Below are 16,746 nucleotides of genomic sequence, written 5' to 3'. Positions count from 1 at the left end.
ATAATCCCACCAATCATCTATCGAGTATGCTTATGTTCATTATTATCCTTGTACATCATGCATTCACACAAAGATGTTTTACCTTTATATAATCAGAGATCCCGATATGAAAAAGATTTACCAGCCATTTATATTTGTATATCACTGTTTTCAATTATATATAATCCCACCAATCATCTATTGCGTATGCTTATGTTCATTATTATCCTTGTACATCATACATTCAAAGATGTTATACCTTTATATAATCACATATCCTGATATGAAAAAGACTTACCAGCCATTTATATTTGTATATCACTGTTTTCAATTATGTATAATTCCACCAATCAACTATTGACTATGCTTATGTTCATTATTATCCTTGTACATCATACATTCAAACAAAGATGTTATACCTTTATATAATCACATATCCCGATATGAAAAAGATTTACCAGCCATTTATATTTGAATATCACTGTTTTCAACTATGTATAATCCCACCAATCATCTATCCAGTACGCTTATGTTCATTATTATCCTTGTACATCATGCATTCAAACAAAGATGTTATACCTTTATATAATCACAGATCCCGATATGAAAAATGTTAAATATTCATTAAATAAACGCAGGAGCCATGGAAGTGCAAGGAACAAGATCTTTATTGTAACAGAAGATGACAGCGATTCCATGGCTCCTGCGTTTCCATCCACCCAATCTTTAAAAAAAAAGATTTACCAGCCATTTATATTTGTATATCACTGTTTTGAATTATGTATAATCAAACCAATCATCTATCGAGTATGCTTATATTCATTATTCTCCTTGTACATCATACATTCAAAGATGTTATCCCTTCATTTTTCAACAAGATGCAAGGAAGGCACACATTTGATTTCGTACGTTTGGTTTTTAAGTTGCACTGGCAGGGAGAGGGGGGGGGGAAAGATAAATTTAAATTTATTTCCAATTCTGCGATCGGTAGATCCGTTCTGATCTACCGAGATCCACTGGGCTTCAATGGTTGGTTTCCATCCTCTTGATTCCAACCAGGGTCGTTTCTCTAAACTTCGTTAGAAAAAGCACCACTGTCCTCATTCCTGTCGCCCAGCTCTCCTCCTCCTCCTCCTCCTCCGCTACAGACGGCGAGGGCGACCCGTGTGGCTGGCCCGTCTAAATGCAGCACTGCAGGCTACTGCTAGATCAGCAGGTCAGCGGTTCAAATCTCACCGGCTCAGGGTTGACTCAGCCTTCCATCCTTCCGAGGTGGGTAAAATGAGGACCCAGATTGTTGGGGGCAATATGCTGACTCTCTGTAAACCGCTTAGAGAGGCCTGAAAGCCCTATGAAGCGGTATATAAGTCTACTGCTAAGTCTACTGCTATCGCGGGGCGGAGCGAAGGGGGAAAGCTGGCTTCACCCCAATCGAGCCTAAGCTTCGATTCACCGGCCTTTTTTCCCACCCTGAAGGTACCTGGGGCCAAAGGCGAGGCCGCTCCTCCCTTTCCCCGCCGCTGCTGCTCACCTGGCCCAGATCCTGGCGGAGGGAGAAGCCGCGGGGAAGGAGCGGTTCGTCTCACGGCTGGCGGGCGTGAGAGCTGAATCACAGCCAGCGCCTGAGTGATTCAATGAGCCTCTAAGCCACCCGCTGTCTGTCCCGAGAGTTTCCGGAGGAGGGAGGGGGAAAGGGACCGGGGGGGGGGGGGGAGGAGAGGAATGCTATAAAAAAGGAAGAGACGGCCAACTTCTTAGTTAAAGCCGCTGCAGGCGCCCGCACACATCCACGCGCGCCCACGCAACCCTCTTCTCCCTTTCGCGAACTCCCTCCGGAGAGTCCCGATGGCACGGCGGTCCTTTCCCACGCCTGGCGCTCCAGCCTTGCTGCTCTGCGCGGTCTTCGCTCTGGTTCCCTCCGACTCAGGTGAGCGAGCGAGCGAGCGAGCGAACGGTGCGCGCTCCCTTCTTCCGTCGTCTCTCCCCCACCCTCCCGCTCCCTCCATCATCCCCGAGGTCCCCCTTTCCGCGCCTTTGGACTTGGTTGCTGCGAGGTCTGCTTTCCGTCTGGAGGGGTTAGGCTGGGTTTGCTTCGTGGATCCTGGCCCCGGCCAAGGCTTCTGAATCGGGGGCTTCTGTTTTGCTTGCATGCTTTCTTTCACCGTTGCAGCATCATTAATATTGATATTAATATCAATATTGATCTTAATATCAATATTGATCTTAATATTAATATTGATCTTAATATTAATATTAATACTGATCTTAATCTTAATATTGATCTTAATATTAATCTTAATATTAATATTGATCTTAATATTAATATTAATACTGATCTTAATCTTAATCTGAATATTGATCTTAATCTTAATATTGATCTTAATATTAATATTGATATTAATATTAATCTTAATCTTAATATTGATCTTAATATTAATCTTAATCTTAATATTGATCTTAATATTATACAATTGTATCACAGCAGCCAGTTGTTTGGCCGGATTATTATTATTATTATTATTATTATTATTATTATTATTATTATTATCATCATCATCATCATCATCATCATCATCATCATCATTATTATATACTTTATTCATTAAATATGAAACTCAGTCAACTGCACATTCAAAAATGCATTACAAATACCATTGACTGGTGCTAATGGTTGATACGGTTTGCTCCCAGCGTCCTAGGTATCAACCAAACACCTTCTTAAAATATAAGATGTTCAGAGTAGCACCAGTTTTTTGCAGTTCTGCTGGTGTTATTGCAGGAAGCTGCAATTTATTTTTTCATTATTATTATTATTATTCGCAACAACAGAATTGTATGACAGCGGCCAGTTGTTTTGCCGGGTTTGGCATTGATATTATCATTATCATTATCATCATCATACTCATTATCATTATCATTCTATTTTTATAATAATAACATTTTAAAATGTTCAGTTGACTGAGTTTCATGTTTAATGAATAAAATAACAACAACAACAACAACAACAACAACAATAACAACTCACCCTACTTGGAACAACTTATATCCTCCGACGTTACCTTAACAGTTCCTAGATCCTTGGTTAGGACTCGAGCTGTTGAGCTACCAACCAGCCCCAAAGGCTGTGAATCTCGCCAAAGATTAACCACATGATGATGATGATGATGATGATGATGATGATGATGATGATGATGATGATAATTGTTTGAAATGGGCCAGAAGTCATTCTTGCATTTGGACTGCGGTGCAACATCGGGGCTCAAGTTTAAGAACAACTGGCTCTAGAGATTTGAGCTAAGTTAAAAGCCATGAAACTTTCAAGTGTCTATGGAGCAGGCTGCTCATCATTCTGAGGGGGGGGGATGATTCAAGAAGTATGGAAAATACCAGAAGGGCTCAAGACGCATATTCTGTTCAGAATACGCTAAAGCGTTAAGGATATACATTGTTCTCTAATCAAATCTGAGTATATTGTTCAAGCGCGGATAGAAAAATGGCACGCTTAAAGTCCATATGGTCTGAATATCAATTAAGCAATTTATTTAACCAGTTTATTTGCCACCCATCTCGTGCTTCAAGGGGAGGGTAAGTTTAGTGAGAAATTTATCCTTTGTTATTAACAATAGGGGGGGAAAAACCAACATTTTGAAAGCAATTAAGTACGTGTATAATTATTGTGCAATATTGGTACGCTTTTAAATACTGTGTTCGTATCACGGTGGCACATTGAAACAATGCAGTTTCTTAATATCGACAGGATATGGATAGATCTATTCCAGAAAAACGTTATGATTAGCTAAACAGAAGGGCTATCTGTAGTATAAAAATGATTGGCGGTGCTTTGAACCTCACATCAACATAATATTATGTACCTGCCTTTCGTTAAAACAACCTGATCTTTTTTAGATTTGGGTACCTAATAAAAACAGTTGTGTAAAAGTCGATAAAAGCAGTTGCACTGATGTTAATAGTTAGCTTAAAGCCACACCTTAGGAACACCTGCAAAAAAAGCTGGACTACGTTAATAAATTACAGTCTTTCTAGATTGGAAATACTTCTTCCCAATCAATGTTTAAGTGGTTGCAGCCTTACTAAGCTGTAAATCTTCAATATAAGAGCAGAGACGTATATCCATATATAATTGTTTCCCTAGATTGGTTTCTGGAATGGGCTGCTTCTTTATTCTCATCTGATACAATTCAATGTAATATGCAAATGTGGAATGGGATTTTGGTACTAACTGGAATTTAAAACTAATGTGGACACAACTACAGGTGTAAGCCACATTTGCACTGCAGGCTTAACAACAGAAGAGTCACTTATTACTCCATACTCCTTACAGTATGGTTGAAAAACTGTGTGGGACAGAAGTAAGATGGCAACACACACATTCATGTTAACCACTGGAATGCTTTAACATACATGTAAAGATTCATAAGAAATGTTTATGCCCATTGCACAAAAGTACTGTACATGCTACTAGTAAATTCACAAACTACAGAATTTTTTTTTGAAAACCTGTATCTAAAACATAATTTTCTTCCGAGCACATTATACAGTCGGGTCTCCGTTATAATGATAATCCTTAAAAGAAGAATTAAATCTAATAATACCAAGAAGCAAACACAATCTAAATAATTGCTTTGAAGACCTATAAAGCCTGCCAAAGACTGTTTCGTCACATGTTTTCTAAAGGAGGAATGGAACTTTAGGGTATCTTTCCAACTGTTCAAATAGTACAATAATGTAGCTGGCTAATGTGTAGCTACGAGGAGCATATAAATACAATGAGTATAACGATGGCAATCATTGGAGCCTAAGGAGAGGTATTATGCATTCTTAGAAAGAGAAAGGTTTCCCTTTTTCTCAAGTCATAAACAATTCAATATTCTTTTCTACAGGGAGTAATCTTAGAAAGACCCACAAATATGGATATATATGAAATATAGCAGACAACTACAAAATGGCATCAAAGAATTAATATTTTCCAACGGAAGAGAATATGGGTTGAACTGTGGAGTCCTTAGTGCCCCCTGAGCTTGATTGCTTAATTATCTAGGTATTGTTACTGGTGCTAGTGATTGTGAAGTTTGCTCTCTGTTTATGTTTATGTTCAGTACTTTGCCCTGCAATTGTTGGATATGTTTGTGTGTGCTTCTCTCCTTGGTAGTTCCTTGACTACAGTGTACTTTTCTGCTTCATTGTTTGTCTAGTGTTAATCCCTGCTTATCTGGGTGTAGGCAGCCGGAAAGGATGTGTCCTGGTCTATTTGTTTCCTTGTTACCTTTTACTTTTACACAACATTCAAAGAAACAAAAAAAAATCTAAGAAATCTAAGAAACAAGACCAGAACATTATTTGGCACCCAGATAAGCAAAGATTAACACCAAACAAAACATCAGACAAACAATCAAGCATACTCTAATCAAGGAACTACCAAGGAGAAACCCATTCCTCCTTAACCCTGGTAGGGAAAGTTGCTCCATAGTAAACAGGGAACAAACCCCATACTCACTTGCACTGACTGTGTCAACTAATCACCTAATGAAACATCTGTAAGTGAACAAGCAAATTTAGACAGCACCAAGGGCTCCACATTTCTATCCTTCTTTGCTAGCACTGTACGATTATCCAGATCTTTTCAGTGCAGATTTAATAGTCCTAAAAATTCCACTTCCAGTTTCTTCTACAGAAATTTCATATGCCCACCGTAACTGGTAACGCACTTAGTGTAAACAAAATTACAGTGTCTTGATTCGTATAACTTTCTAAGCTAACGTGAGGATAGACAGTCTTTGTAGAGGATGATAGGAACCTAAACTTTGAATTAGCATCTTGGATGAACCACTTTAAAAAACACTGAGAAATAATGTAAGTTTAGATGTTCAGGTCCAGCATATTAAATTTTATTATGTTAAATTTGTTATGGTTGCCCACCATTTTTTAAAAAATTAAATGGTTAATTACATACATACATACATACATACATACATACATACATACCAGTGGTGTGTTTCAAAAATTGTTCGAACCTACTCTGTGGGTGTGGCCTCTTTTGTGGGAGTGGCTTGCCACCCATGTGACCTGATGGGAGTGGCTTGCCACCCATGTGACCGGATATGAAGATGCCGACGACACTTGTCAGAACCACCTTAAATTACCTACCTCACACACAGCACTGGCGTGCATAAGAATATGAAGTAAACTTGTTTTTTAAAAGGCACCTTTGGTTTGTGTTAAAACAACCTCAACACACGCAATGTTCTGATTGCACCACAAACGCAGTAGTCATCCTTACCTTTCACAGAGACAATGAGTTTTATAAATGTGAGCATGATAGTGTAGAATAATCATATCCAAGGACCAGTGGTGGGTTTCAAAAAATTTGGAACCTCTTCTGTAGGTGTGGCCTGCTTTCCGGGTCCACTGGTGGAACCTCTTCTAACCGGTTTGGTAGATTTGACGAACCGGTTCTACCGAATAGGTGCGAACTGGTAGGAACCCACCTCTGATACATACATATATACATACCTACATACCTACATAAGTCAGGCAATCATTACTAAAATAGTCAGAATAATAAGTAGTATAAATACAATGGGTCCCACAAACACATTAGTCCCAGGCCTGAGAACCAAGCTAGATCTTCTGGATCACCAAAATAGCAAGGATGCTGTACTAGAAACCAATGGTAGTGACAGAGAAGAAGACATATTTCCTTGGTCCCACAAGGTGGCAGTCTTTAAGTGAAGGAACTGGATTGCACGCACCCTGCCTGCGTGTGCAGAAATAATTGGAGATATGTGGTCCCTCAAATAACCAGATAGATAATCAACTATGCCCTGAAGGGTTTTCTGGTGATGGCCAACACCTTGAATTGCATCCAGAAGATTCCAGGCAACAAAGGCATCTTACGTAGCAGCAGTGCCATATATGCATAATGTGAAGTGCCCATTACCATACTTAACTTTGTTATGCAGGATTAAACACCACGTAAGAACCTAGCCAATGTGTTGGTACTAATGCAGAATCTCTTAAATATTCTAAATATTCTCTAAATGTATGGTTTTTGCATCTTTTGGGTTATAGCCCAATGGACAAGTCAGAAGAGATTGTGAGTTACAATCTATTGATTATAGGAGACTGCTTTATGCATAGTATACAGATTCAGCCTGCCTGAATTGTTGATTCAAGGAGACTTCTGCTGCATGAGGAAATAATATATCTCATTTTTAAATTTTGGATTGACACAAATTAAACCACATGAACTGTAATCCCTGCAACCTTTGCAAGGAGAGCCAGTTTGGTCTAGTGATTTAAGGCACCAGGCTAGCGACTAGGAGGGTGAGTTCTAGTCCCACTTTAGGCATGAAAACTATCTGGGAGGCTTTGGGTTAATCACACTCGCAGCCCACCCCAACCCATGTGTTGTTGTGAAGAAAATAGGAAGAAATAAAAATAATTGGGATTACAAATATATATGTGTGTGTGTGTGTGTGTGTGTGTGTGTGTGTGTGTGTGTGTTTATTTGTGCTGATAAATAAATAAAGGGAGACTAGTATAGATCTATTTCGAGCTATTTAGCTCTCATCAGCTAGCCATACCCTTACTGGGATTCGAACCTGGGCTATATTACATACTAGGCAGAAATCTTAGCCATTAGGCCACAGGCTCTTATCCGTTATCAGCGAAGCCAGGGTGAAAGGTATCTATTAGATTTTTTTCAACCCCTGGTAAGCCCCAATTATGGGAGGAAGCTAACTGCTTCCATCATCTGTCTATCGGCTCGTCACAAGAGTCCATCACGACAGAAACCCAATATTTTTACTGTTGCCTTTGTTATATTTGTGTTTTTTTATTTGTGCTGATAAATAATTGGGGCTTACCAGGGGTTGTAAAAAAATCTTATATATATATATGTTATATTTGTGCTGATAAATAAATAAAGGGAGACTAGTATAGATTTATTTCAAGCTATTTAGCTCTCATCAGCTAGCCATACCCTTACTGGGAATCGAGCCTGTGCTGTATTGCCTCTAAGGCAGATGTGTTAACCATATATATATGATAATTACAACCCCCAGTATGCCCAAATATGGGAGGAAGATCACTACTTCCATTCTCTGTCCTTCGGCTCGTCACAAGAGACCATCCAGGCAGAAACCCAATATTTTTACTGTTGCCTTTTTGTTACATTTTGTTGTATTCGTGCTGATAAATAAATAAAGGGAGACTAGTATAGATCTATTTCAAGCTATTTAGCTCTCATCAGCTAGCCATACCCTTACTGGGAATCGAACCTGGGTTGTATTACATATTAGGCAGTTATATTAGCCACTAAGCCACAGGCTCTCTTCCTTTATTAGCTAATCAGCTATATATATATACCTAGCCACTATGGATTTGTTTGCTGAGAACTCATGCACGCTGTAGACCAACCTACTAGAAAGATATCAGGTTGGGAAAGTTTGACTTATATTCCAATTTCAATCAGACTTTAAAAAAAAACCATGATCAATTATTGTGTTTATAATATTGTTAGAGCCTTAAACAATTCAACAGTCCACGCAGAATATTGTAATATGTGGGAAAACCCCTAAGTCATATTCCTCTCTAAACATTTTCATACAGGTAGCTCTGCGGTACAGACAGCGGTAAACATTACTTGGTCCTCAATCAATTTTAAGACTCTTCTCCACTGGGATCCAAAGCCCGTTGGTTATTTTTATTCAGTTGAAATGGACGGGTAAGTTAATGTTTGGAAACACAACCATACCTTTCCTTAGGTATCTTTGTACTTCATCTGTTGTAATGGAGGAGTTTGAGAAACAACAAGAATACATATATGAAAAAAACATCTCCATGATGTAACTTAATATTGGACATGAATTGATACTTAAAATTAATACTGTTGATTCCATATAAGACTATAATTTGAAGCATACCTGCTTACATAAAACATCTAACAAGTGTATAGTGTTGAAAGAAGAAATCCAATACTTTCTCATCTACGTTTTCTTAAAGGTCTCCCTAGATAATTTTTAATTTCACCCCTCCTATGGGATGTCCCCTAGAATTGTCCCAATTTTAGGGGTAAAATTGAATCATATCACCTCAAGTGTTGAATCAGCTGTGTGCTTCAAACTTATAGAAGGTGTCTTCTGTTTATATAGACATAGGGCCCAGATTGAAATAAACAATCACTCTGATCTGGAGTTTCATAGGGAAATGCTTTGATTAAATATCAAAAGTTGAGGTTCATTGAAGCAATAGCAATAGCAATATAGCAATAGCAGTAGACTTATATACCGCTTCATAGGGCTTTCAGCCCTCTCTAAGCAGTTTACAGAGAGTCAGCATATTGCCCCCAACAATCTGGGTCCTCATTTTACCCACCTCGGAAGGATGGAAGGCTGAGTCAACCCTGAGCCGGTGAGATTTGAACCGCTGAACTGCTGATCTAGCAGTAGCCTGCAGTGCTGCATTTAACCACTGCGCCACCTCGGCTCTAACTATAGTAGCTAACTATAGTAGAGATTGCTACTATATTTCTTTAGTATACTTAGTTTCTATATACATTTATTTGTAGGCTAGTTAATTTCATATGATATGTTTTATATTTTTTTTATTTCTCTCATTAACTTTTTAAATTACCCATAATTTTACATGTCCTGAATTATTGCATTTTTTCAGTACTTCCAAGTCTGCTGTGAAAGAAAGCAGTTGTGTCTTATTCATTGTAGCAGTGCAAAATATTCAAGGGCATATTTTTATAGTTTTCCTAGTTACACTGTTTATCTCATTAACATGAGCAAGATTACTGTTGACCTTGAAACATGTAACATTTTGCATTTTGACTATATGGATGAAAGTAAACATTTTTGTATCTGGCCGGGATGATATCCATTTTTTTTCCTGGCCTCTGCAAAGCATGCATTTATACTCCTCACATATATGCATAGAAATGCTTGATTTACATTCTTGATCTTAAATCTTTATAGGGATTTGTTACCACGAGAAAAAGTATGCATTCGTACCGCTGAAACTAAATGTGATGTTACGAATGTGATATTTCAGAATTTAAAAGATACGTACATGGCACGCATATATTCTGAAATACCATACGATGAGGATAATTTGGAAACGCCTCCATATGAACTTTCTTCAGAGTTTGTACCTTACACACAAAGTAAGTATGATAAATACGATATATATTCCACTATCTTCAATATATTTATACATAGAAAGGAAGAATAGGTATACAGACTTTTAAAAAAAAGATTTATAGGAAGGCAGTACTTCCTGTTAAATCATTCATTTTTTGCAATTTAGTTTTGAGAGACTGAATATTTTACATAGAGGTAGTCTTACGGCCATTCATTTAACCAAAGGTTCAAAGTTATGTCAGCTCTAGAAAAAGTGATTGATGACCTGTCCTCAGAGTTGCAACGGTCACATCACACACCTGCAGTTACATCATCACAATTCAGCATCCTGCAATTTGTGACCTTCCCAGCCAGTTCTCAACAAGCAATGAGAGTTGAGGATTCAGATTCCTTAACGACTGCAAAATTAAGTCCAGTCACATGACGTCTCGCTTAATTCCCCGATTGGTCTTAAGTTGTCATAAGTCAAGAACTACCTGTATAACATATGGCTCTCCCAACATTTAATGAAAGGCTAAAAGGGATGAAAGGTAATTTATTCAGGTGGAACAAATCAGCATTAGATTTAATCATTTGTTTCATTTTGACGTATTGATGGAGGCTGCCACTGCCTCCTTCCTAGGGCCGAAAGAGGGTTCCACCACAAAACCGCGCTCGACTAAACCGCGTCCGACTAAACCGCGTAGCTGACGTCATCAACAGGGCGACAAGAGCGCGGAGACAGAAGCACGCTGTAAACCCTAAACCTAAAATTAACCCCTAAACCTAACCCCCCTAAACCTAATCCTAAACCTAAACCTAAACCTAAACCTAAACCTAAACCTAACCCTTAACCTAACCCTAACCCTAACCCTAAACCTAAACCTAACCCTTAACCTAACCCTAACCCTAAACCTAATCCTTAACCTAACCCTAAAACTAACCCTTAACCTAACCCTAACCCTAACCCTAACACTTAACCTAACCCTAAACCTAACCCTAAACCTAACCCTAAACCTAACCCTAAACCTAACCCTAAACCTAACCCTTACCTTAAGTTGAATTGGCTTACTTTCAAAGCGCTATTTAAAGCGCCCTTCTTTCTCCGCACTGGCTATTGTCGCCCTGTTGATGACGTCAGCGACACGGTTTAATCGGGCGCAGCTTAGTCGAGCGCGGTTTTGATGGGTCACGCCGAAAGAGAGTATCTGGCCCACGGTTGCCCACAACCGGCATTGTGTCTAAGTGGGGGGGACGGGACTATAACTCATGGTCTCCTAGTTTCTATTCTGGTGCCTCAACTATGAACCTCTTCTGAAAAACCTTGCCAAGAAAACTGAAGGGGCTTGTTCAGGTAGTCACCAGGAATCAACACTCAAAGGCCCGCAAACACATCTTATGCAGCTTCAGTCATACGCCATATTTTTATAACAGCCATTGTAAATTTACACCCCCCCCCAAAAAAAGAAATCTGAAATAAATAAATGTTTGCAGTTAGAACTGTAATGTATTTTCCCCCAATTTATGACAGCTGGTTAAAAAAAGGGGGGTGATATTCCTTTTTTTTCTTTTGTTCCTCCCCATTCTATACAATCTCAATCTTGCCCAAGATTTACAAGCACCTTTTGAAAATAATAGCATTAGTTGTGTACTCCTTTTACATTATTAAAAAAAAAAGTCAAACTTGATCATGCTTCTTTTCTAGCTGTGCTTGGAACGCCAACCGTAACACGCTTTGAACAAAAAGATGAAATTCTAAAAGTGGAAGTAGCCGATCCACTAACACCGCATAGAGTTAACGGTACCTTGCAAACTATCAGGGACATATTCAAAAATGATCTGGAATATCTGTTACACTACTGGAAGGATCAGAGCACGGGCAAGGTGAGAACCTAGTTTCTAAGAAGGTTTAACTTTGGCTGGTCAGCATTAACACTCGCTTTTTAAAACTCATTTGAATGTAAAACATCGTTCGGTGCTGGTTGACGTTTTTTGTTGTAGAGTGGGGTATGGTTCTCAACAATAAAGTTGAGTGGAATAAATTAAAAAAGCATAATTACAGCTAGTCCTTGACTTATGACTACAACTGAGCCCAAATTTTGGGGTTGCTAAGCAAGACAGTTTGTCAGCGTTCCGATTATTGTGCCCATCAAAACCAGAACTCTGAGGCACATAGATTCCACAAAGAACATGTTTATTACACGCGTCATATTAGCACAGACCGTGAAAGCTAACTGTGAGAAGTTTCCCGTGTTTGCAGCATAATTAAAAGTGCAATTGTCCCAGGTCACATTGTCCAATTACGATGTTTGGCGGCTTCTCCTTCACCTCTTAGGATGACCTTGATTCCCCTGAGAAAGTTTTTTTGTTCTGACTGCTAGCCAACCTATCTATTTCCCTCCCCCCTCTTGCTCCAAAGTTCGTGGCAATTATGAGGCGGCTAAAGATGGCTTCAGCCAGCTTTGCTTCAGAGTTGACACAGCTGTTAAGTACGTTTCGCCCCATTTTATGACTTTTTTGCCACAGTTGTTAAGTGAATAGGCAGTCATTAAGCGAGTCTGGCTTCCTCCATTGACTTTGCTTGTCGGAAGCCAGCTGGAAAGGTTACAAATAGTGATCACATGACCTCAGGATGCTACAACATCAATACCTTCCAGTTGCCAAGCGCCCGAATTTTGATCATGTGACCATGGGGATAACTGCAACAGTTCATAAGTCATTTTTTCAGTGTCATAAATTTGAACAGTGCCTAAACGAAGGTTGTAAGTAGAGGACTACCTGCAATATATTTGAAAACCTTTATGTTAATTTTTGTATTAATAGCAATAATCGTACACATGCTGCTGTTACTTCAGTACAGGTAGCCAGATAATGCTCAGATGTATGACAGCAACTGAGTTCAAAACTTTCTGTTGCTGAGACATTTGCTAAGTGAATTTTGCCTCATCTTATGACCTTTCTTGCCACAATTGTTAAACGAATCACTGCAGTTATTAAGTGAGTAATATGGCTGCTAAGTGAATCTGACTTTCCCATTGACTCTGCTTGTAAGAAGGTTACAAAAGACGATCCCAGGGACGCCACAACGGTTATAAATATGAACCTGTTGCCAAGCATCCAAATTTTGATCGCATTTGTATTTGTATTTATTTGTCTTGTATGCCGCCCACTCCCGAAGGACTCCGGGCGGCTCACAATAGACAAGGGAAGGGGAAACTGGACAAAGACAACACTTTAAAACCAAAAACCGCAATGTTCACAGTTTCCGTGGGGCTGGATGTTTCACAAGCCCCCCGGCCTGCTGGAGCAGCCAGGACTTGGTGGCTTTGCGGAAGGCCGGGAGGGTAGTAAGGGTCCGGATCTCGACCGGGAGATCATTCCAGAGGGCTGCAGCTGCAACAGAGAAGGCTCTCCCCCGGGGGGTCGCCAGCCGGCATTGGCTGGCGGATGGAATCCGGAGGAGACCTAACCTGTGAGATCTAACCGGTCTATGGGAGGTAATCTGCAAGAGGCGGTTTCGCATGAGATGAGGATGTTGCAAACGTTGTAAATATAAAAAATAGTCACAAGCCCATTTTTTCAGAGTTATTGTAACTTTGAATGGTCATTAAACAAACTGTTGTGAGTCAAGGACTATCTGCAGTCGATTATAATTTGCAGTGTGGGAAACTGGAATATCTGCAGAGAACTCTTCAAATAGTCTTTTCGTTGCTTTTCAGAAATCAGCAAAGACAAAAACTAATCAATTCACAGTCGGTGTCGATAAAGGGAAGAGTTATTGTTTCTATGTTGAGGCTAATATTCCAAGCCGCTTAAATAATCAGAAAAGTCAAAAAAGCAGTGTAAAATGTACCAGCGTCCACAGGGAAGACTTGGATGGTATGTATTATGTAATTTCATACATGTTTCCCATTAAGTGTGTAAAGAGTTGTGACCTCACTTTACTCAGATTGCACAAGGGACGGTCATAATTTTTTTTTTCCATTTTGTTGCTTCATATGGATTGCACCAACTATTTTTTTCCTCTAAGAAATGAGGAAATTCTTAGATTTCCATATTCAGAAAGATCACAGATCTGCTCTGACCCCCCCCCCCTTGTCCCACACCAATACACTCCGAGCTAAAGATACTTTACGGAATTTATTAACAGGCAGACAGGTCCTGGGCAGCAATCCAGTACAGATAAGCCCTGGCAGCAATCCATCCTGCCAAGCTCACAGTACTGTTCTCCAACATTAGTTAATGCGTTGACTTCTGCAAAGAGGGGCGTGTGCACAAGCAGTCTTTTTATAGTCTGGAGAGGAGCCTAATGACCACCAGCTGAGTGCAATTACCTCCTGTAACTGCGCAACTGTTCCTTACGCCTATTAGCTCTCTGTTGCCGGGCATCCAGGACCAACTCCCTTGTCTCCTCCCCACTGCTCCAATGCATGATGTCACGATCACACTCCCTTGTCTCCTCCCCACTGGTCCAAGGCTCAGGCACCTCCTGGTGGCCAACCAGCCTCTCTGCTTGGAGTCGGAACCCTGTCCAGGATCCTCCACATCCTCCAAAGCTGACTCATAGGGCCCCTCGCTGTCGGAGTCTGGTGGCAGCTCCAATGGCTTCTTCTGGGCCACAACACAGATCTATGAGGACTGAAGTATTCTGACCCAATAAAATACTGTAATAGTCCTTCTTATCTAAACACCTACACTAGTTTGTTAAGCTAAGGTTATTCTTCGGATTCACTAACTTTTCTACACAAGTTTTGTCAGAATGTCAGTGCCTCTAGAATGTTATCTCCTAGTTCAGTGGTTCCCAAACTTGGCAACTTTAAGACTTGTGGACTTCAACTCCCAGAATTCTCCAGCCAGCTCTGCTCTGCTGGCTGGAGAATTCTGGGAGTTGAAGTCCACAAGTCTTAAAGTTGCCAAGTTTGGGAACCACTGTCCTAGTTGGAAGGGGATGCTTTGGGTTTATTACACCATTTAATGCCTCATTAATGTGGAATAGCTGCAGTCAGGGCAAAGTTGAGATAAATAAAAAGCGTGCATCTAATTCAACTGTCTTCTTTCTAGCTCTTGATTGGGACAAAATCGTCATAATAGTAGCTGCTGCTGTCGGAGTCCTCATTCTGATTATTGTTTCATCCGTGGTGATATACAAGTGCAAAAAAGCAAAGAGCAGATCATCAGAAAAAGAATATATGCCTCAAATTTGTAAGGACAGTGACATGCCCTGATTGAGCAAAAGGCTTGATATGCGTTAATGTTGCAATGATGCCATGGTGGAGGAGGGAACATTCTCTGGAAACATTAATAACTGACTCTTCGTTGTACAGACGTTTATGGTTTCTGTGAAACATCTGGTTTTAAAACACTATTTTAAACTCCTGTTTTAACTTCACTGTTAAGACGACGAGAACTGTTTGAAATATATTAACTGACATATGATGATGAAATGTTAGGGACGCGGTGGCTCAGTGGCTAAGACGCTGAGCTTGTTGATCAGAAAGGTCAGCAGTTCAGCGGTTCGACTCCCTAGCACTGCGTAACGGAGCGAGCTCCCGTTACTTGTCCCAGCTTCTGCCAACCTAGCAGTTCGAAAGCACATAAAAAAATGCAAGTAGAAAAATAGGAACCACCTTTGGTGGGAAGGTAACAGCGTTCCGTGCGCCTTCGGCATTTAGTCATGGCCACGAAAAAGTCTTCAGACATCTCTGGCTCTTCGGCTTTGACACGGAGATGAGCACCGCCCCCTAGAGTTAGGAATGACCAGCACATATGTGTTGAGGGGAACCTTTACCTAGGATGAAATGTTACCATTTCTACTGCACTTTTGATAGCATATTTTTATATTGGGTGTTTTGGGTACGTTAAGTGGTGATAATACTATCCGAATGAGTTTTTAGTAGTTTGATTTTGCATAAAAGGTATGGTACAAATTGCCCTTAAATATTAGAATATGTTCCAAGAAAATAACTGATAAAAAGGGAAAGATTCCTTTGCGCTGAACTTGACCATTGACCATGGACGTGGTTCAGAAATGCCTGTCTTGGGCAGATATCTGGCAACAACTCTTAAATAATGATTCTGTTTTAATCAAAACTGTGTCAACTGTTTCAGCCAGTAAGAACTTAGCACTTTATGTATTACTAATTAACTGCTGGAAAGAAAGAAATCTTGACTTTTTAATAATTCTGTATAACTGTAAATACAGGTGGTGTGAATTGAGGCTCTTCGTGGTACTATAATAACTTATTTATGATTTTTATGAATTAAAGTATATTTGTATTTATTGCATTAATTTATTTAATATAATAAAGGTGAATGGGGACTACAGATGTACGTTTCTTGATTTGGGGCATTGGGTGATTTTTATTATCAAATGTTTTGTCAGTGCTGACTAAAAATGGGCATGTCATTGTACATTTCAAAACTTGTCACGTTGACAGCTAAAACCACAAAATTAACTGAGAAATTAGAGGAGAAACATATTTTCCCATTAAGTACCATAATTAGGATTTCTTCTAACACACGAATTGTTTGTGCTTCTGTCCATTTCTGTACTGTAAAATACATACAATTACTTGCAGAAATACCTTTCGAGTGCGCCAACATGAACTCACTAGTAACACAA

At 39.7% G+C, this 16,746-nt stretch overlaps 1 protein-coding gene across 1 annotated transcript; it reads left to right on the top strand.

Moving 5' to 3' along the window:
* Positions 1-1,695: 1,695 nt before the first annotated feature.
* On the top strand, positions 1,696-16,448 carry F3 (coagulation factor III, tissue factor). Its single transcript, XM_087719280.1, has 6 exons — positions 1,696-1,906; positions 8,611-8,725; positions 9,981-10,168; positions 11,830-12,008; positions 13,844-14,003; positions 15,186-16,448. The coding sequence occupies exons 1-6, from the start codon at positions 1,825-1,827 to the stop codon at positions 15,347-15,349; spliced, it is 888 nt and encodes a 295-aa protein (XP_087575406.1). The 5' UTR covers positions 1,696-1,824; the 3' UTR covers positions 15,350-16,448.
* The last annotated feature ends 298 nt before the right edge of the window (positions 16,449-16,746 follow it).

The sequence above is a fragment of the Thamnophis sirtalis genome, unplaced genomic scaffold (assembly GCF_051295495.1).
Source record: "Thamnophis sirtalis isolate CommonGarterSnake01/CBP01778 unplaced genomic scaffold, rThaSir2_p1.2 scaffold_7, whole genome shotgun sequence".
NCBI lineage: Eukaryota > Metazoa > Chordata > Lepidosauria > Squamata > Natricidae > Thamnophis > Thamnophis sirtalis.
Note: the sequence above shows the minus strand (reverse complement) of the source record. Positions and strands in the feature narration are given on the sequence as shown.